The sequence below is a fragment of the Balaenoptera musculus genome, chromosome 13, assembly GCF_009873245.2.
Source record: "Balaenoptera musculus isolate JJ_BM4_2016_0621 chromosome 13, mBalMus1.pri.v3, whole genome shotgun sequence".
NCBI lineage: Eukaryota > Metazoa > Chordata > Mammalia > Artiodactyla > Balaenopteridae > Balaenoptera > Balaenoptera musculus.
The window spans coordinates 60456262-60477791 of record NC_045797.1 but is presented as its reverse complement, the minus strand read 5'-3'; the positions used below and the strand labels follow the sequence as shown (position 1 = coordinate 60477791).

The window sequence follows — 21530 nt, the reverse complement described above, 5'->3', positions numbered from 1 at the left end:
AATAACCTTGATGGAACCCATAAGTCCACCAGAGTTGTGGTCTGCATTTCCAGGCCAGAGGCCAGAAATTTACTTGTTGTCATTTACTTTTGTTTATATTGTACTATGTTTATTTTCAGAGTCCTATCTAGAATTTCTAAAATGTTTCATTTTCCTACGTATAAACCCAAAATACTGGAGCTTTTAAAATTCAAAATAAATAGACTTTAATATACTAAATTGGTTTACCATGCCCACCTTTACTTTAAGTGTTATTTATCAACATTTAATTGTTGAAATCTTACAGTGAACATTATTATTATTTAGTATTAGACACATTTTTCAGGATCAGGTATATGAAATTCTTAACACTTTTATTCCCTACTAATTCAAAAGCACTTATAGAGTTCCTGCTTAAATGCAGGGTAATACACTTGCTGCCTTGGGGCAAATCAAAATGAGAGAGCCTGTCCCTGCGTTCCAGAAATTTACAAGGAGGGAGACACCCAGGCAGGAATAACTGAGCTCCAAAGCAAACTGGTAGGTACAATACTGAAGAACTATATAACTGAAGTATTAGGGAGAAGTTTCATTCCGAGTGGGAGATGGTAGAACACTATGGTAGCAGCACTGAATCTGGGCTTTGAACATAACTTTGATATGCAGTTATGAGGAAGGAGTTACAATATGACCCAGCATTTCCACTCTTAAGTTATACCCAAGAGAAATGGAAACATGTCCAGATAAAACTCATAACACCAATATTCATTGCAACATTATTCATACTAGCCAGAAAGTAGAAACCCAAATGTCCATCAGCTGATGAATAGGTGAATTAAATGTGATATATCCATATAATTGAATATCATTTGGCAATAAAAGGGAAAGGAATTTCCATCCATGCTATACCACAGATGAAAACATACTAAGTGAAAAAGACCACATACTGTATGATTCCATTTAAACAAAATGTCCAGAATAGGCAAGTCTATGGAGATAGAAAGTAGATTAGTGGTTGCCTAGAGTTGGAGGAAGATGAGGAATGGCTGCTAATGGGTACAGGGTTTCTTTTTGGGGTGACAAAAATGTTTTAAAATTGATTGTGGTGATGGTTGCACAACTCTGAATATACTAAACACCAGTGAACTGTATACTTTAAATGGGGTGAATTTTATGGTATGTGAATTGTGTCTCAATAAAGCTGTTATTTAAAGAAAGATTGAAGGGAATTTCAGGTAGAAACCGTAGCCGAGAGCCATTGAGCACAAAAGCCTATTGAGGTGACCCTGAGCAGACCTGTGTGGCTGGGGCCTATTCAGGTAATGCTGAACGTGGGATGCAGAATGGGAGCCCCCAGAGGAGTGCGGCCCTGCCAACACTTTGACTTGAGCCCAGTGAAACCCATTTCAGACTTCAGGCCTCCTGAACTGTAAGAGAATAAAAATGTGTCATTTTCAGTCATCAATTTTGTGGTCATTGGTTACAGCAGCCCTAGGAAACTAATACAGGTCTCAATCAAACTGACCCCTCAAGAGCCACACATATTTGAGAGATATTTGATTTGCCTCAGAGTTTTACCCATTACACGGTTTTTAGTCAGAGTGTAAGCCAATAGGGGGGCCTCTGTACATCTATCAACTGTAGTCCCTGCATCTGTGACCATCCTGAAGACATGTCGTGACTGGGATAGCTCACGGTCACAGACGTAGAATCACAGACATTAGGGAGTGGATTGACATTTAGATATAAAGAGTAAATATCTAAATGGAGGGCTCTGCTGTGCTTTTGTTTCTGAGCCCTCTCCTCTATGTAATCTCTCCCTGGGCAATCCCTTGGATTCAAAGTTAAGCATCAGCGCTTACTTCCAGATAACATACACGTCTCTTCTGTGTATGATTCCAGTTCATCCTTTCTCTCAGGTTCCTCTCCTGCATTTCCTAGAGTCTGTTCTACACCCTCCCCTGCGTATGGCAGTACCTCAAACTTGGCATCTCCAAATGAGATCTAGTGTTTTACCTCGCAAATGTGCTCCCCCTCACCATGTTGACACGTGAAAAGCGGCCCCACTATTGGCTTAAATTCTAACTAAAAACTGTGTGATAGATAACAGCGTGAGATAAAATATCTCTGAAATATGCATGGCTCTCTGACGGGGTTAATTTGATTGAGATTTGTACCTTCTTTAATGGCATCATACTCCTGGCACTCACCATCCAACCAAGCTAGAGGTAATCTCTGATGCTTACGTTTCCCTAAATCCTCACATCCAATTAGTTGCCAGCTCCTCTTGGTTCTGTCCCCTCCCATTGTTCAGGCCCTCTTAGCCTCTCGGACTTCTGACCTTTCAAATATAGTCTTTTCCTGCTCCAACCCAGTCTAAACACTTTCAAAGTATAGGTTGGATCACACTCCTGCCTAAAAAAAAAAAAACTTTGTCACCTTTGGAGGTTGCTGGGATGCCACTTCATTCTAAAAATTAATAAATATTTATCCCATCTGTCCCATTCAACTTTAGGGAAAGTTCTTCATAGAAGAATCACAGATGATAAATGCGAGAGGTTTGACAGAATCCGAAAATCACATTTTGCAACCCCTAATGAAATAATGGATCCAGGCAATAATCATCAATGGCTGCTAACACCATTAGGTGAAAGGCTGACAAGGAAGATTGATTGATAGTAGTAGATGACACCACCACAAACCACTGACCAAACTTAAAATCACCGAAAGCAGAACAACCAGACATGCTCCTCCTGGAGTGAAGCAAAAGAAGGTATATAGTATCACCTAGGGAGTATTCTCAGAAAAAAATTTCAGAACAGAATCAAATCAAGTTTCTAGATCTAACTAGACACCATGGGAATACCATCAGCCAAATCCTAAGTGAAGGAAATTCTGTAGGATATATGACCTATTCCTTCCTCAAATAAATGGCAAGAGGAAAGAAATTAAAAACGAGGTGAATGTTATAGAGTAAAAGAGACATACCAACTAAATGAAATGTTGGATCCTGATTTAAACAATCTATAGAAAGACATTTTTGAGATAGGAAAACTCAATACAGGCTGATTATTACATGATAGTTAAGAAAACCTTATTAATTTTGTTGAGTGACAATGATATCGTGGTTTGGTTAAAAGTTAAAAGATCTAATCTGTTAGAAATACATCTTTAAGTATTTACAAGTGAAATGATACAATGCCTGATATTTAAAATCCTCCAGCAAAAGACATTTTTTAAAAGGAAGGGGTAAATGAAACAGGTAAGACAGAATATTGATAGCTGTTGAAGCTGGGTAATGAGTACATAGAGTTTCATTATTCTAGTCTCTGCTTTTGTGTATGTTTTAACATAAAAACATTAAAAATATGAATAATATTGAAATTATTCCATATTCATAATGAAAAAGTTAGCATGCCAAGAACCTCAAGTTATGCTGAACTTGAAGTGGGAAATAGATGCTATGAGTTTCTCTCTCAGGTAGGTACACTGGATGATGGAATCTGGGAAAAGCTTGCTTTTAGACTCCTAAACATTTCATACATACGTGTGCATGTACGTATATATGTGTGTATACACATGTGTATGTACACGCAAGTCTGACTTCATAGACACGCAACCTGTGTGGTTGCGTAAGGCCCCATGTTAATTTTTGAACAAAGGGCCTCACATTTTCATTTTGCACTGGGTCCCACAAATTATATAGCTGGCCATACACACAAACACACACTTATATATGTATATGTGTATTTATACTAAATATACCTAACACAAATAACATACATGCTCTGAGTATGTTACATATATATGTACTTATGTTAAATATGTGCACATTTAATAAAAAATATATGTGTGGTTAGTAATAAAAATTTCCTAGAAGTTCTGTTTCTAGTGAAGCAGCTGGGTCACAATAGCTCTTCAAAATCTCTGCATGTATGTATGTTTTAATTACCAAATAAGGTCCCTGGCCTTTGCCCCTCTCCTCCTCTGATAAGAGGGTACTTTTTTTAAATTTATTTAATTTTGGCCGTGTTGGGTCTTTGTTGCTGTGTGCAGGCTTTTTCTAGTTGCAGCGAGGGGGGGCTACTCTTCATTGCGGTGCGTGGGCTTCTCATTGTGGTGGCTTCTCTTGTTGAGGAGCATGGGCTCTAGGTGCGTGGGCTTCAGTAGTTGTGGCACATGGGCTCAGTAGTTGTGGCTCACAGGCTCTAGAGCACAGGCTCAGTAGTTGTGGTGCACGGGCTTACTTGCTCCACGGCATGTGGGATCTTCCCAGACCAGGGCTTGAACCCGTGTCCCCTGAATTGGCAGGTGGATTCTTAACCACTGCGCCACCAGGGAAGCCTGAGGATACTTTTTATTTACTATAGTTTTGAGGCTGAGAAAATATATACTCAAATAAATAAAAGTGTCAAGGGATGCTTTATTTACTTCATAGTAGTAGAAATATTAAAGTGAGAGAAGGATATATAAAAGTATTCAATCACTATGTTGTACACTTGAAACTAATATAATATTGCAAATCAACTATACTTAAATTTAAAAAACGAAAGAAGGTAAAAATAAGGCCACATTCACACTAATTTGCCACATTCATTGGTTTTTCTTTTGAGTTTAGCCTTATTCATCAAATTCAGATAATATCAGTTTCTTAAAAAAGATCTCTCTCCACCCAGAAAAATTTCAAACCTACAGAAAATCTCCGAGAATTATACAAGAAACACTTCTATATTGTCCACCTAGATTTACCAATTTTTCAATTGTTAACATTTTGCCACATTTCCTCTCTCTCTCTCTTTCTATATATATATGTACACATTGATTTTTGCTGAACATTTGGAAGTTGCATATGTCATGCCACTTCACCCCTAAGTATTTCTGCATGCATTGCCTAGGAATAAGACATTTTCCGGCATGACCATAATATCATTATCACATTTAAGAAAATTATCAATTATTCTATAATGTCATTTAATATGCAGTTTATATTCAAATGTTCTCAACTACCTGAAAAATGTCTTTTATAGCTATTTTCTGGGTTTTTCTTTGTTTTTATATCAAGTATACAGTCAAGATTCAAGCATTGCATTTGGTCATTGCATTTGGTCATTATATGTCTCTAGTCTCTTTGTATTTAGAAGAATTCCCCTACTTTTTTTTTTCATGATACTGACTTTTTGAGAAATCCAAGTTAATTACCTTATCGAATGACTTCTTTCAGGATTTGTCTAATCATTTCCTCATGATTAAATTCCAGTTAAACACTTTGGGCAAGAAAACTAAATAGGTGATAGTGTATAATTCTTACATCACATCAGGAGCATCATGATATTAGGTTCTTCCACTTTCGGTGATGCTAAATTTAATTACTTTATTATTGTGGTGACAAGATCTTTCCATTTTAAAGATACATTTTCCCCTTTGTAATATCATCTGTGGGACTATATTTAAATCCTTTTGAGGCTCCTGTTTCCCAACGCCTTTTCAACCCAACCAATAAGTTTAGTAGCCATTGATGAACCTTGCCTTAATCAAATACTGCATGGGAGTTGAAGACCATATTAAATGCTTTTAGTAACACTTTTTAGAAATTGCTATAAGCCTTCACAAAAGTATTATCTATTACTATGATTTTTCTGCTAAGCCTAAATTTGGCTCATTTTAAAAATTGTAAAATTATACGACAATTCTAGAATGGTAGCTGGATGCTATAAAGCTTAAAGTTACCCTCAGGTTCTTCCAAGATACAGCTCATATTATTTTCCGGCATTCCCTACAGCAATTCAGGGAAACAGACTAGTATACCCAATGTTCCTCAAATCTATCTTTTCCAGAACGCATGCCATGCCCCTTGCCCATACTGCCCAAATGTTCTCCTCTCTATTCATCTAAATCCTTCACATACTTGGAAGTCTCACTGGAGTGTCACTTCTAAGCCCTGTGCCATGGTTCCTCAGCATACAGTGATCTCACCCCTCCAGACTGATTGTTTTCTATGCTCAGCTACTGTCTTACAGCATAGTTATCATCTCTTTAAAGTGTCTGTTATAATAGGTACAAAATGTATTTAAGAGAAATAGAATAATTATGCAGTAAACACTAGTGGACTCAACAGCCAGTGTAAGAAAAGAAAGTTAACTGTTACCTCGGAAGTCCGTTTCTCCAATCACATCACTCCCATCCCTCCTCAGAGACAATCACTATCAGAATCTAATAATAGTTCTCAATCCTTTTCTCCCCTTTATTGTTTTACCACATTTGTTTGAATACCTAAGCACACATTTCACTTAGCATGTTCTTGAACTTTATACAGTGTTTTCTGCAATCTGCTTTGTTTGCTTAATATTATGTTCCTGAGAGATGTGGCATGTTAGTGCATTTAGCTGTAATTCCTTCATTTTCACTATAGAACACTATATAGTATTCCAGTGTGTGAATACAATCTATGTATCCATTCTTCTTCTGGTGCACATTAGCGTTGTTTCCTGTTCCTTTGACTATAATAAACGGCATTTCTATGAACATTCCTGTGCACATGTATGTAGCAATGGAATTGATGGCTTTTCAGGAATGGCAATATACATTTAACTTTGCTAGATGATACCAAATTGCTTTCCAAAGTGATTATACTTATCTTTTCATGGTTACCATATTTCTCCAGCTGGATTGTTAGCTATTTTGGACAGAGATAGATCTTATATCTTTTTGGCCTAGAAACAGTAGGCATTTAATAAATAGTCATTCATTAATTGATTCACTAATTGGTATTAAAAAGAAAATTTGAGGGATTTTTTTCCCCCATCTTCATAATAAGGAGATGAGCGAGGGGAAGGCAAATGTAAGAATGTTTTTGAAGTAAGAAAAAATGCAAACCTTTCTGCAAATGTGGCAAAAAATTAAGAGAGAGAGGAAAATAGAAGATAAATACCGTTAATATTCCCAAGCGGACTTTAGACAGTTATAGGAAAATGGAGTATCAGAAGAAGGATACTTTTTAATTATCTAACATGTATTTCGTTTCTTTTTCTCTGTAATATTATTCCACTCCTTCAAAGTCTTCAGTATTTCCAATGTGTTAGGTCGTTTCTTGGGATTATTTGAGAGTAATTTCTGTAGAAGATTTTTCTGTAATGATAGTAAGAGTCAATACTAGGAAATAAAACATTGCAATAAATAAAATTCCAATTATTTGTAAGTGCTTACTTCTTTGTTGTCAAATACATCTGAGAAGATGCCATCCCTTAGATCTTTAAAAAGCTAAAAATTAAACATATATATTCATTAGGAAATTATTCACTTTGGAGAAAAAAACAAACTTAGGAAGCACTAAAGCTGGGGATACCCTAAATCTGGGATATTTCTAGATCTTTGGAAAATCTCTTTAGCCAAGAAGCAAGCAGGAATCCTCTCCTCCACCCACCCCATGTTATAACCATCCTGAACATTACAGCATGCTGAAGTGTTAAGAGCACCATATGAATTATCTCCCTTCATCCTTTTTGGAACCCCATGCAATAGGTATTTTCATTATCCCTGTTTTACAGAGAAGGCTGTCGAATCCAGGTGAGTTCCTTTTACTGAGCTTCAGACTAGGATATCCAGTTGCCTGCAGGCTTCAGTGGCTCCCTGCTGCCTCCACAAGAAAGTCCATATTCTTGCCTTAATTTAGCCCCAATATATCTTTCCAGTACCATCAACCATTACTTCCTTGACTTATATACTCCAATAAAAATGACACCGGCCAGCTATTCCCAAACACACTTTTCACATTCCTGTCTCCACATGGCCTTCTTTCCAATTTGGACTATTAGAAGTCAACCAGTCCCTCAGAGCTCAATTTAAATGTCTCCATGAAACCTAAATCCCTACAGCTGGCAAGAACTCCCTCCTAGCTGTTTCCATTAGACTTCATGCCTTCTCCTAAAACATTTACAGCATTGTTTTATGTTACCTTTCCTCCTAGAATATAAGCTCCTTGAGGACAAGGCTTATTTATTTTCATAACCCTTGGAGCACATAGCACAGGGTCTTATGCAAAGCAGGCAATCAAAACAATTTTACAGAGTGACTCAATTAGGAAGAAACAGCTACAGTTTTATGAGATGTACACACCTTCCAAAGAAGACCAAAGTTTTTGGTCTTTAACAAAAAGTATTGGTTGCCCAAACATGAAAGGGATAAAAATTCATATTTCATTTGCAGTCAGCACTAACATGCTCCAGCCCATCCTCACGTGAAGGCAATAACTGTCTGCAGCAGCACTTTGGACATGACGGCCAATAATATTTGTTGCTTAATTCTTTCTGTGAGATTATTTACCTTCACTGTTTCTGACAAAGTGGAACATATGTGAAGAAGTTCTGCAAGAATTAGCCCCAAAGCAAAGATGTCCACTTCATTTCCATAGTCTTTCACAGAAGAAATCTGAAGAAACCAAAGTATATTTACATTTGTGACTCATCTGATATAAACATCCATGCCTTCTAAAGCCAAAAAAGTTACCTGACCAAAATGTATCACACAACAATGTATGTTTATTAGCAAGATGTGTGGAGTCTGACTGCCCAGGTTCAAATCTCTGTCACTAAATAGTTGAATCACCATCAATGTGGGAATAATCTCAACCATAAAATGGAGATAACAGTAGTTTTAACCTCATAGTTTAACTGCGGGGTTAGATGAGACGAGCAGGTGAAGCAGTTAAAATTGTGCCCAGTAAATCAGCTGTATGCAAATGTTCATAGCAGATTTATTCATAATATTCCACAACTGGAAGCAATCCAAATGTCCATCAACAGAAGAATGGATGAACAAATTGCAGTATATTCATACAACAGAATAGTATTCAAGGCTTCCCTGGTGGCGCAGTGGTTGAGAATCTGCCTGCCAATGCAGGGGACACGGGTTCGAGCCCTGGTCTGGGAGGATCCCACATGCCGCGGAGCAACTGGGCCCGTGAGCCACAATTACTGAGCCTGCGCGTCTGGAGCCTGTGCTCCGCAACAAGAGAGGCCGCGATGGTGAGAGGCCCGCGCACCACTATGAAGAGTGGCCCCCGCTCGCCGCAACTAGAGAAAGCCCTCGCACAGAAACGAAGACCCAACACAGCCATAAATAAATAGATAAATAAATAAATAAACCCAAAACTTTTAAAAAAAAAGAATAGTATTCAGCCACAAAAAAGAATAATCTGCTGATATGAGCAACAACTAGAGGTTCTCCAACAGACGTTACTTTGAGTGAAATAATCAAATACAAAAGAGAACATACTATATGATTCCATTCTTATGAAGCTCAAGAACAGGGAAAACTAATCTATGGTGATAGAAATCAGAGCATTGGTTGCCTCTGGGCAGTGGAGAGGAGTGACTGACTGGAAAGGGGTCTAAGGGAATACTCTAGGGTGAGGAAAATGTTCTACATTTTCATAGGCTTGTAGGTTTCACAGGTCTATGCCTTTGTCAAAACTAAAAAAAAATGTGCATTTAAGATCTGTGCATTTTATGGTGTATAAATTATTCCTCAATAAAACGTGACAATATAGGATGCAGGAGATATTTAAGAGAGTGGGAGTTAAAAGGGAGCTGTTAGTCCCCTACTGTCTTCTACCTTCACACTTTGCAAAAAACTTGCTATGTTTTTATGCTGAATGGTCCCCAAAGGACGAGGTGTGTTCCTTCTTCATTCTAGACTCTCAAACCATCAGATGGCTCAGTGTGTTTTTTCTTAGATGACAAAATAGTAGGGGTATTTTGAAAGATATATTACCTTTCAGTAAAAAATCATCTTTAAAGGGCATTTATAAAAAAAAAAAAAAAGATAGGACAAACAACCCCAAAAGATGAAAATAGACAGTAAGCAATCAACCAAAAAAACAAACAAAACAAAACAAAAAAAACTCACCTACTAGAGTAATGAGTCTATATATAAGCCAAACATTCATGAATTGATAGCTGTACAACCATATTCATAGCAGCAATACAGCAATACTCAAAGAAGTAAAAGGTAGAAGCAACCCTAATATCCATCGATGCGACAGATTAACATAATGTGATATATCCATACAATGGAATATTATTCAGCCTTAAAAAGGAAGGAAATTCTGACATACGCTACAACATAGATGAATCCTGAGGATATTATGCCGAGTGAAATAAGTTAGTCACAAAAGGACCAACACTGTGTGATTCCACTTATAAGAGGTCCTTAGAGTAGCCAAATTCATAGAGAAAGTAGAATGGTGGTTGCCAGGGGCTGGGGGAAGAGGGGAATGGAGAGCTATTCAATGGGTCCAGAGTTTCAGTTTGGCAAGATGAAAAGTTGTGGATGGATGGTGGTAATGGTAGCACAACAGTGTGAATGTACTTGATGCCACTGAACTGTACACTTAAAACTGGTACAGATGGTAAATTTTATGTTATGTGTATTTTACCACAATTAAAAATAAATATATTTTAAAAATCAACAGCCTCACTAATAACCAATAAGATACAAGGAGTCCCATTTTAATAGCAAAACACGATACATATCCAGGGAAAAGCTTTAAAAATATGAGCAATCTTCATAAAGAAAAGACAAATTTTCATTGAATATTTTCATTGAAGAATATAAAAGTGGCCTTGAGGTAGAATATATTATTGCTCCCAATTGTGCACTGGCCTCCCAGAGACAGCATGACACTTCCCCACCATGTGTTTGTCTTGAGCTGGCCAATTTGCTCTGGGCAATGACTTTTAGTGATGTATGCCACTGAGGAGCAGAATCTTAAAAGCTATCAAAAGGTTCTGATGCTGCTTTCTGCAGTGAGGACAGCAATACCCAGATAGGGTTCTTCCTTCAGCCTGGGTTCTAGAATGAAGGAGACACGTGGGGCAAAACTGGGCCAAGACTGCAGCCATCACACCACGTGAGCAAGAAATAAACCTTTGGTGTTGTGTATGCCACTAGGAAATCAGTGTCATTTGTTACCATAGCATAGCCTGGCAAAAACTGACTGAAGAGGATTTGAATAATTGGGAGAAATATACCAATTTCTCGGAGACTTCTTGGAGAAGAAGTCTCACATATATAAAGATGTCAATTCCCCTCAATTGAATCCTTAAATATAATGCAATTGCTATCAAAACATCAGCACCAGTTGTGGAACATGACAAACTGATTCTGCAGTTTATTTGGAATAGTAAATGTGAACACGAAGAACATTTTTTTCTTCCAGTTTCACTGAGATATAATTGACCTACAATACTGTATAAGCTTAAGGTAGAACATTTTTTAATTGAAGAATAATGTCCTGATATCTATCAGGACATCATATAATGCTATAATAATTTTATAATGCTAAAATATAAAACATTTTATAATGCTATAATAATTAAACAGGATGATATTAAAGAGGAAAAACATTAAATAAATCAACTGGACAGAATAGAGTCCAGAAACAGATCCATAAGTGTGTGGGAATTTCATATATGACAAAATAGCATATTTATATTGTGTTAAATATATATATAAAATTTACCGTTTTAACCATTTCCATTTGTACAATTTAGTGGCATTAAGTGCCTTCACAATGTTGCGTAATCATCACCACTATCTATCTCCAGAAATTTTTTCATCATCCCAAACAGAAAATGTACCCATTAAACAACAACTTCCCATTCCTCTCTCCTCTCAACCCCTGGTAACCTCTGTTCTACTTTTTGTCGCTACAAATTTTCCTTAAAAGAATATTTTAGATCATTAACTATTTGATACATGGTGATGGGGCAGTTTCATACCCACATGGGGAAAATCAAGTTATACTCCTTCATATATATACAAAAATTAATTCAACTAAGGTATCAATAAAAACACGAAATATTTTTATAATCTTGTGGTAGGAAGGACCTCCAAAATAAAAATGATTAACCCAGAAACCATAAAGAAAGTATTGAGGGACTTCCTTGGTGGCACAGTGGTTAAGAATCTGCCTGCCAATGCAGGGGACACAGGTTTGATCCCTGGTCCAGGAAGATCCCACATGCTGCGGAGCAACTAAGCCCGTGCACCACAACTACTGAGCCCGTGTGTCACAACTACTGAATCCCGCATGCCTAGAGCCCATGCTCCGCAACGAGAAGCCACCGCAATGAGAAGCCCGTGCACCGCAACGAAAAGTAGCCCCCGTTCACTGCAACTAGAGAAAGCCCGCGCGCAGCAACGAAGACCCAACGCAGCCAAAAAAAAAAAAAAAAAGATCAAGCTACACCTCATTCATCTCAGTGACCAAAACTGCAGTCTGATAATTCCATAGTCTGACTGAGAGTGTGAGAGAGGAGGCAGCATTCTCGTACACATTAGTAGAACATACTAGAGTCACTTTTTTTGAATGACAATTTCACAGCATGTATCAACTTTTTTCTTTGAATTTTTGTATTTTATCTATTTTTTATACAGCAGGTTCTTATTAGTTATCTATTTTATACATATTAGTGCATACACGTCAATCCCAATCTCCCAATTCATCCCACCCACCGCCACTTTCCCCCCTTGGTGTCCATACGTTTGTTCTCTACATCGGTGTCTCTATTTCTGCCCTGCAAACCGGTTCATCTGTACCATTTTTCCAGGTTCCACATGTATGCGTTAATAGTATGTATCAACTTTGAACTGCACCTGTCATTCTAGTCAACAATTTCACTTCAAAGAATCTATCATTGATTATCATCGAAATATTTGTTTTTAGACTCAAAGATGAGGAGGAATACACATAACATGTCTATAAATGTAAAAAGTTGGAAACAACCTAAATAAATGCCCATCAATAAGGCAATAATTAAATGAGTTACGGTATATCTACACTTTGGCATACAATACACTTGTTAAAAATAATGTGTCAAATCTATTTGTACAGCTATGGAAAGATTATGATACACTGTTGAGTAAAAAAAAATTAAGTCACAAAATAACATTATAGTATCTTGTAAAATGTATTTATGTATGTTTTTATGTAAAAAGTCTCTGTAAATATATATTTGTATCTGTATATTTTTTATAACTCAAAGAAAATGATCTAAAAGGATAAACCACAAACTCTAGTGAGAAGAGTAGAAAGGAAGGGTAAGGAGAGTTTTCCATTTTTATTCTATTTACTTCTGTACTGTTTTAATTTTATGAGAGGTGCCTATTATTTTTATAGTTAAAAAAATGGAAGAGATAAAAATATATACTAACGGAAAGGAAGGGGACCTCACCTGTTCTGGGCTCATGTATCGCCTAGTTCCATGTTTACTTGTCCGTGCTTCATCATTTTTCAGGTATGTTACAAGTCCAAAGTCTCCAATCTTTATTTGGTTCATATCTACTAAAAATATATTACTTGGCTACAGAAAAAAAATTTCAACTTATAAGTACCAATTTGACAGACTTTTATCACACATCCAAATCATATTTAGTAACAGCTATTTTTACATTTACTTATAAGGCATTTACTCTTACATAGGTAAGCCCAAAACAGGAAATTTATTATTATCAGTCTTTAAAATGCTAGCTGAGGAAGTAAGGACTTCTTGGCTGAGAGCAGAGAAGGCTTGGGGCATAGCTGCCTTCAAATATCTGAAGATAAGTGGAAGGTGGATTCACTCTGCCTGGTCCCAGGGGACGGATCCAGGACTAGAGGATGAAAACAATCACAAGATTTGCCTTAATATATCCTGATATACTAATCGTGTGGTCCAAAGAATGGGAGTTAGAGAGTTCCCCATCCAACGAAGTACTCAAGACAGGGCTGGACGCCCACTTGGTGGAAACGTTGCAAATATGAGTCCAGGATTTGATGGGGATTGAAGTAGACACACTTAAGATCCTTTCTAATTTTGAGATTCTCAGAATGAGTCCATTCCCAATAATGCTGCAGAATATCATATGCAGAATTTTCCCTGGGGGCTTCCTTTACGTCTATTTCTCCAGGCCTCTGACAACTTCTTCACAAACATAGCCCATCTTTTTTTTTTTTTTTTGTAATATCTTTGAATTGATACAGCCACTATGGAGAACAGTATGCAGGTTCCCCCTCTATCTTTGAATTGATACAGCCACTATGGAGAACAGTATGCAGGTTCCCCCTCTATCGTTGAAGGCATATCAAGTTAACTGGAAGCTGATGACTAGCACTGAAATATTTTTTTTCCACATAATTCTTTAGGCAGATTGAAAAAAAAAAAGGAATGGAAGAACCGAATGACAATTCCACAACTTTGTAGAAGGTATTGACCAATATTCTAAAGACCATGAAAACATGAAGGTTGTTGATGAGGAAATTAATATTTTGCCATTCTTGAGAAAGCTACTTTCAATGCAATGTTGGGCTATCCACACACACACACAGACTCAAGGAGACAACACTTAGGAGAGGGCCTAGTAAAGACACTGAAAGAGAAGAGACCGTAAGCCCAAGCAGGTTGAAAGAGCAGCTTCCAAGAACCAGTCTGAAAAGGCCCATGCAGAAATCAGCAGTTAGATTAGAACAATTAATGGTTAGATTGGAACCTACCGCCAGTAACATGGACGGAAAGCTGTAGACATGTGGGGATGTAGAGAGAAAATGTGCCTCTGCTGTATTCAAGTTACAGTGTAGGAAGATGTTGGGTTTCCAAGTACAACTGCTGGTCCCACACAAGGCTACAGCCTGGCTCTGAGAAATAGGAGGTTGCATTTACGAAACTGTCTAAATATATAAGCTGGATGGGACTGTCTAGTAAAAATATTAGATTGCTTGTTTATAGTTCATTAAAAAGAAAAAAAACCATAATGCCACATTTTGTCTAATCAGTTATGGTATGACTAGGCAAAATGTTGGATGGTAGAACATAAAAAGGGGTGTGAAAAAAAAAAAAGGGTGCCAACTGGGAATTCCCTGGTGGTTTACTGGTTAGGACTCTGAGCTTCCACTGCAGGGGGCCCAGTTTAGATCCCTCGTCGGGGAACTAAGATCCCACAAGCCGCAAGGTGCAGCTAAAAAAAAGGAGCAAACTTTATCCAGGAGGTACAGGAATAAGGGCTGAGGCTGACCGAGGGGCCTGGGCCGATTGGGGGACTGAACCTCCTCAGGCCATAAGCCCTCACTCCAGAAACCTCTGTGTCCATCACCAGTATTTTTGGTCTGGTTCTTAAGGTAAATGCTGGTCGACTTTACAGAATAGGGGCTTGCTTTATTGGGTAAAGACCGTTCTCTGGCAAAGCCACCAGTAGCAGGTATTTTGCAAAGCATCACAAAATAAGGTGCACGCCTTTGTTCATATCTTCTCTCAGATAGGAGAAAACAGTAACTGTAGCAGTGAAGCTAGGAAGTTGAAGAAGATGAAAGAAGGCTCAGTAGTATTAAAGTTTGACCTTTGAGCACCTGCCGACATAGAGCAAACATTCTCTGCAGACACAAGAAAAGATTACTCCCTGACACAGAGCACAAGCAGTGCGGGATACAGGAGGGAACTGGCAGACCAGGTGGTGGGAGAAGGGAGCACCGATCAGAATTTCACTAACTCATCCTGACAAGGGTCTGGGAGGTAACACCCAAACTGCTGAGTAGAGGAAATGACTGTGTAAGTAGATAATTTATTTGCAAATGATTGTATAAATAGATAATTGTGCTTAATTTCTTATTTAACTCTATGATTTATTTCGAAGTGGAGGAATAGCCATTCTAAATGTATCCTTTTGAACAGAGTCATTATATCATTCCAACTTCAAAGAACACCTTCAGATACTGTTAAAAAAAGATACTGGAACCAGGTAGACTCCTACATGAAGGCATCAGACATCCAGCCCCTGGGCAGACCAAGGATGCAATACCTCTTAAGGGCCATCTTTTTCTACCTACGCCAAACAAACAACTATGTACACGGTTGCTTATTTTTCTCAAGGAACTTTTTGCTTTGTTTCTCATTCCTGGCTGTTTTAGACAGGTGGGGTAAGCAGAGAGCCAAGGTCCACATAGACAAGGTGCTTCTGTCTGATCCAGAGTGACTGGGAAAGGCTCATAAAGGAATTGGGACCAAAGGGACAGGCAGAGAGTGTCCAATGCAAGAACATGAGCAAAGGTTCGGTGACAGGATTCAGCATGGCCAGTTTGTGATAAGTGTAGGCAAATCACAGGGAGTAGAGTATGGAGGAGAGACTGAAAGCTCTTCTGACTCTCTTCTTTCATTTTTGAGGAGGAAACGGGAAAACTGCTCAACTAGACCATAAAAGAAGCTAGGAAGCCAGAAGAAAATGAAAATACAAAGATATGCTACATGTTCCAAGGTCTGGATTACTGCAATTTTCCAATCGTGGGGCAGAGATGTCTAACCAAATGCCAAGAAAATTCTAGACTCTGGACCTAGTGGCTGTGACTGACCTCAAGAGTAATGACTGAAAGGTTAAGAGAACCATGTTCCCAAAGCCAGTTACCAGAGTCCCTTCTGCCTCTCAGACAAGCCTGAGAAGCAGTAGAGGCAGGAACAGAGCAGCCAGCTGGCTGTGCCAGTCACAATAATTATTTGCACAGAAATGTTCAGTATGCTAAAGCTCTTAGTGTTCACAACTGGGGTGTGACTATCAGCCAGGATGACAAATAGAACCAGAAGTGAATGAGCTTCTTCCTGTGGAGCTCAGTGTCTCCATAAGTTTACAGCCCTGGAGACCTTCTGAGTGGTTCTATAGATTGGTATTTGGGGCAAGTGCTAGATCCATTCTAACTTTAGAGGATCAGAGATGTTATTTCCTCATGACTGTCAATCAATTCTAAAACTAAAGAAGATAGACTTTTAAATTAATAAATTATGTTTATCATTTCCTAACAAAGTACTTTTTCCACTTACCTTAAGGTCTCTATGAATTAACTGTTTTGAATGTATGTAATGCACTCCTTCTGTTATTTGTTCAAAGAATACCAAAGCCAAACATTTGTCTTGTTCCTTGCCTCTTCTACTGTCAATCCATTGCTCCAATGTCCCTTTATCACAGTATTCCATTTGGATGAAAAGGCACCTAGTCTTTGATCTGGGTATAAAATTCACAGCATGTTAGAAGCAGCAATAAAAATAAATTTATAAAAAAATACACTTAAAATTCCATTAAAAAAATTGCACCTTCTTAAAAATGCCAAAGTATGTCTCAAAACAGAAACCTAAATATAACAAATTTGAATCAAAACATAATAACCCAGTCTTTATTTAAATCATAAATTCCCAGGTATCCAAAGCTTTGTTTAGCTAAGTTATAAAGTAGCAGCCTGCCCATTCTTTGATGCTGAAGGTCCTTGATTAGCTTTGCTAATAGACAGGAATAGAAGCATAAATACAATGGAATTGCAGAAAACCAAATTTCATTAATATATACAGTAATTTTGAAACATTTTAATTCACCATTGCTCTACTGAGCATCTATTTTGTGAAAGGCACAGAACAGGCATCTAAAGATAAGAAAGTGAGTTAGACACTATCCTTGCTGTCATGAGGATTATAGCTTAATAGGACAGAGATAAAGGAAAAACAAACCTAAAACAATAGTACATGGATAGGAACTCTAAGAAAAGTGCCAACAAATTGCTATGAGGTATAGCAGGGAGGACTGATTTTGCTAACCATGGTTTTTTGTTTTGTTTTGTTTTGTTTTCTGAACTAAGTTGGCCTCAATACTAATTTAAATTCTTTGAGCATATGTTGGCTAGAAAATAGAAAAAGGTAGCCAGGAATTTGCTGAAAGCTGAAGAAGTCTGTATGCTGATGGTACTTCTGAAACCGATGATAAAGTCCTCAATTACATGGTATGGAGACAATGAATGAACAGGCCCACAGTGGCCTCAGGATTGTACTGAAAGGACTGTCTCCAAGAAACACTGGGTGACTTTCCAAGGGGGGTGCCAGCTCTTTAAAACCCTTCAGTCCCTTTGCAGTGGCTTATCTGAGACAAAACATGAGTAATGCAAGGTTTGCAGGGAGGGTGCACCCATCACAGCTCAGGGTCTTGGAATTATTTTCACTGCCCACCACCTGACCATAAGTGGTATAACGGCATTCAAAAGAGGCCCCTTGACTGCACCCTGCCAACCAGGTGAGAGGGACAGAAGAGGGTTGGCAGTGGAGGAGGGAGGGGAGCCTCCAAATGCAGCATCTACAGCAAGTTCAAACCTTCTTCACAAGACTGCGTTTATGGCCTGGACTGAAGTCAGGGCACGTGAGCAAGCCTGTACCTTAAACAACAGAGTCAGGAAAGCTAAACCTGAGATTTCAAAAACCATGGAGGACAATTAAAAAAAGGTTTTTTAAAGCAAGTTTGGAGCAAGAAAAAGACTATTCATTGTCTCCTTACGTGTAGAATGGAGGCATAACAGTGTCTCAGTGTTCCTGGCTGTGATTATTAAATGTAATAATTAATGGCCTTACCCAGTGGCCCACACATAGTAAATGACTGTTTCCTCTATCCCATTATGACTATGGGAATTTCTTTTTAGTTACCTTGAAGAATTTATGCTTTGCTCAGGATTGTAGTCAAGCCCATCCCAACAACTGTGGTAGTGAACAATATTTGCATGATCAAGCACTGCCAAAGCTTTCACTTCACGCTCTACCTTCCTAGTTAAAAGAAACAGGGAACATAAAAGCGTCAGTATCCATCCTTGATAACAACAACAAAACACCTCGAGCAACAGGCGACAACTACCTATATTCCCTTATTAAACAGTCGCCATGGTTCCCACACTGAGTTTTAGAATGGAAGCCAGCAGTGCTCAGAAGGAAAGAGTGAACACACAGAAAAAACACAGCTGTTCTCACTCTCAACATAAGAGAAAAAAACAGTAACTTAATTATTCCAAACATCACAGTTTAAAAGTCATACGTAGTAGTCTGTGAACTGCCAGTGATGGAATTTTTTTTTCTGGGGGGGAGCTAAAAAAAATCATCCACTATGTTTTATTTAGACTTGTGTTAAAATCACTTTGGATTTCATAAGCAAACCCCATTTGGGCAGCAGTGGTAGGTAACACAAGCAGCATGAAGAACCTAATTCAGAATTTTCAGTGTGTGGCAAAAGTACACAAAGGGGGTGATCTATGCAGAGAGACTGAAATTTCATTGCACAATGTGGAAGCTTTACAGGGATGTGTAGTCAAGAGCTATGACAATTCTATGCCAAATGGAATAAATAAATTTGAGATTTCAAGGATGAGAAAATAAGCAAACATTTTATAATTTTTTTTTAATTTGAAAAGTTCTATATGATGTAAAATTTATAAAAATAAAGAAAAAAATTACTCATATGTCAACACAATCCTAACATAATCATTTATTATTTTAGATTATTTCTTATAGTCTTTCTTCATATACATGTTTACATATTTGTAATTATAGGGTATATTTTTATCCCATTTTTTTCCATATAATGTATTAGCTTTAAAATTTTCCTGATTATTATACAATCTGTATAACCATCATGTATAAAGTTTTTAATGTAAGATTTCAAAAGTATAAAAAAGTAGAGCAAATAGTAGAATGACCCCCTACCTGGCCATCACTGCTTCATCAGATAAAACAGTTATTAACTCCTGGACAATCTTGTTTCATTTATACTCTTACCTACTTCCTCATCTTTCCCCTGGATTATTCTAAAGCAACTTCCAGCATCATACTATTTCATGTATAATATTTACAGTATATAACCCTCATTTTTAATGACTGCAAAATAGCCATTGATCAGGGGAGAGAACAAAACATACTTAATCATTTCTTCATTGTTGAACATTTTGTTTGCTCTAATTTCTCACTGCTATAAATGACATTGTGATTGTGATTTTTATCTTCTTGAGTAGCTTTTCCCATAATCTGGGTAATATCCTTGGAATAGGTTCCCAGATAGGAAATCCATGGGTCAAAGCATATAAACATTTTTATGGCTCTAGATTAATATCGCCAAGTGTATTTTTCACTGTGTTTTACCAATTTATGAAGCCACTAGAAATGTCCAAGATACTGCACCCTTATCATAATTAAGTATTACCATTAAAAAAGATGTTAGGGGAGAGAAGGAGCAACCGTATTTCATTCCTGTTAAGCAAAACGATGAAGAAGGAAAAAGCCTTGCTTTGATGCCGAGTAGGTATGAAGGTATTTCAACTGCAAGGCATTGTCCACGGGACAGAAAGTAGGTTGGTTTAACTGGATGAAGAGCAACTGGGACAACATGCCTGCTTCTCCTTTGCTCATGTCATTTTCCTTCACCCATATCCCTTTTGCATCTCCTCTAGTCCTTGAGGGATCAGTCGGGCCAAGTTACAAATAGTAACAACTGCCAGAAAACAACAAGCAAGACTGGTGAACATGTGATTTAAGACCTGCTTCCTCTGTGTTTTCCTTCCTGAAGGAGTTCTGCTACCCAGTAATTGCAGTGGGGTGGGGCTTGGGAAGGGCACAGATAATACATAAGACAAACATGGGAAGCACTGGTATATAGTGGGAACACAGCAGATTGGTATTCCAGAGAATGACCTCTAAATCTCCACCTTGTTACCACAGTAGATAGTGTCCAATATGGTCATCATGAATTCCTTCTCTCCGCATACTTGCATCCACTCCTCAGATTAAGAGGTAGTCTATTTGCCCTCCCCTCGAGCTGCTCTTAGTGACTTTGTTTAACCAATATAATGTGGAACTTCCAAGACTGCTCCCTCCTGGGATGAGTTGCTCTGGGACAGTCCTTCTTAGAACCCAACAACTAAGTTGTGAAAAGCCAAGACCACATAAAGGGGCCATGTGGAGGCGCTCTGGTTAACAAGTGCCAGCGGAACTTGTAGCCACAGCCAGCATCACTGCTAGCCATGTGAGAGAGCCATCTCTGATGTCCAGCCTTGTCGAGCTTTCAGATGACGCCTGACCGCAAATGTATGAAGAATGGCCCACATGAGCACAATCAACTCATAGGACCACTAGAGATAGTAATAACTAGGTGTTTTTAAGCCACTGCATTTTGGAGTGGTGGATTATGCAATAATAGACAACGAGCACCCACTAGCTTTTACCTTTGTCAAATCAGTTCATATCTTTGGATCTCAATCCCTTCATCTGTAAGATAAGGAGATGAAACTAGAAAATATCGAAGGTCATCTTAAGCTAAATGATTTTATAACTTTAGTTTTCATCAAGACAGCCTCAAAAGGATGATCAGTGGTATATCCATTTTTTAATTGAAGTAACCATGGTAAAGTGAGATCATTTCAGAGTAAGCCAAGCTCCTCATGGTAGAATGACATTTTTAAGGAGGACTAAAAAATAATAATAATACGCTAGTGAAGAAGAGAGATACATAAAAAAGAATAGTTGCAGGTTCAAAACACCTTCCCATTCAAAAACATAAAATATTACTACTTACTCGTTATTATATTTAACACATTTAATAACATAAGTCTTCTCATCAATTCTGTGTTTGGCTTTGAAAACTTGGCCAAATCCACCTGCGTCAAGCGGTGTTACTTCTGTAAAATCTCTGATAAACCTTGAAAGATGAACGTTACTGTTATTCTGAGGTTCAGGGTTCGC

At 37.9% G+C, this 21530-nt stretch overlaps 1 protein-coding gene across 3 annotated transcripts in view; it reads right to left on the bottom strand.

Moving 5' to 3' along the window:
- Positions 1-4382: 4382 nt before the first annotated feature.
- Positions 4383-21530, bottom strand: part of EIF2AK2 (eukaryotic translation initiation factor 2 alpha kinase 2) — a 34240-nt gene continuing 17092 nt past the window's right edge. For all 3 annotated transcript variants that reach the window (XM_036872478.1, XM_036872475.1, XM_036872476.1), the window contains 7 exons: positions 21364-21486; positions 18456-18572; positions 16818-16998; positions 13212-13340; positions 8299-8403; positions 7183-7236; positions 4383-7104 (listed from right to left, as the gene is read on the bottom strand). In XM_036872478.1, coding sequence (XP_036728373.1) covers positions 6982-7104; positions 7183-7236; positions 8299-8403; positions 13212-13340; positions 16818-16998; positions 18456-18572; positions 21364-21486 — 832 coding nt within the window. In that variant the 3' untranslated portion in view covers positions 4383-6981. The remainder of the gene's footprint in view (positions 7105-7182; positions 7237-8298; positions 8404-13211; positions 13341-16817; positions 16999-18455; positions 18573-21363; positions 21487-21530) is intronic.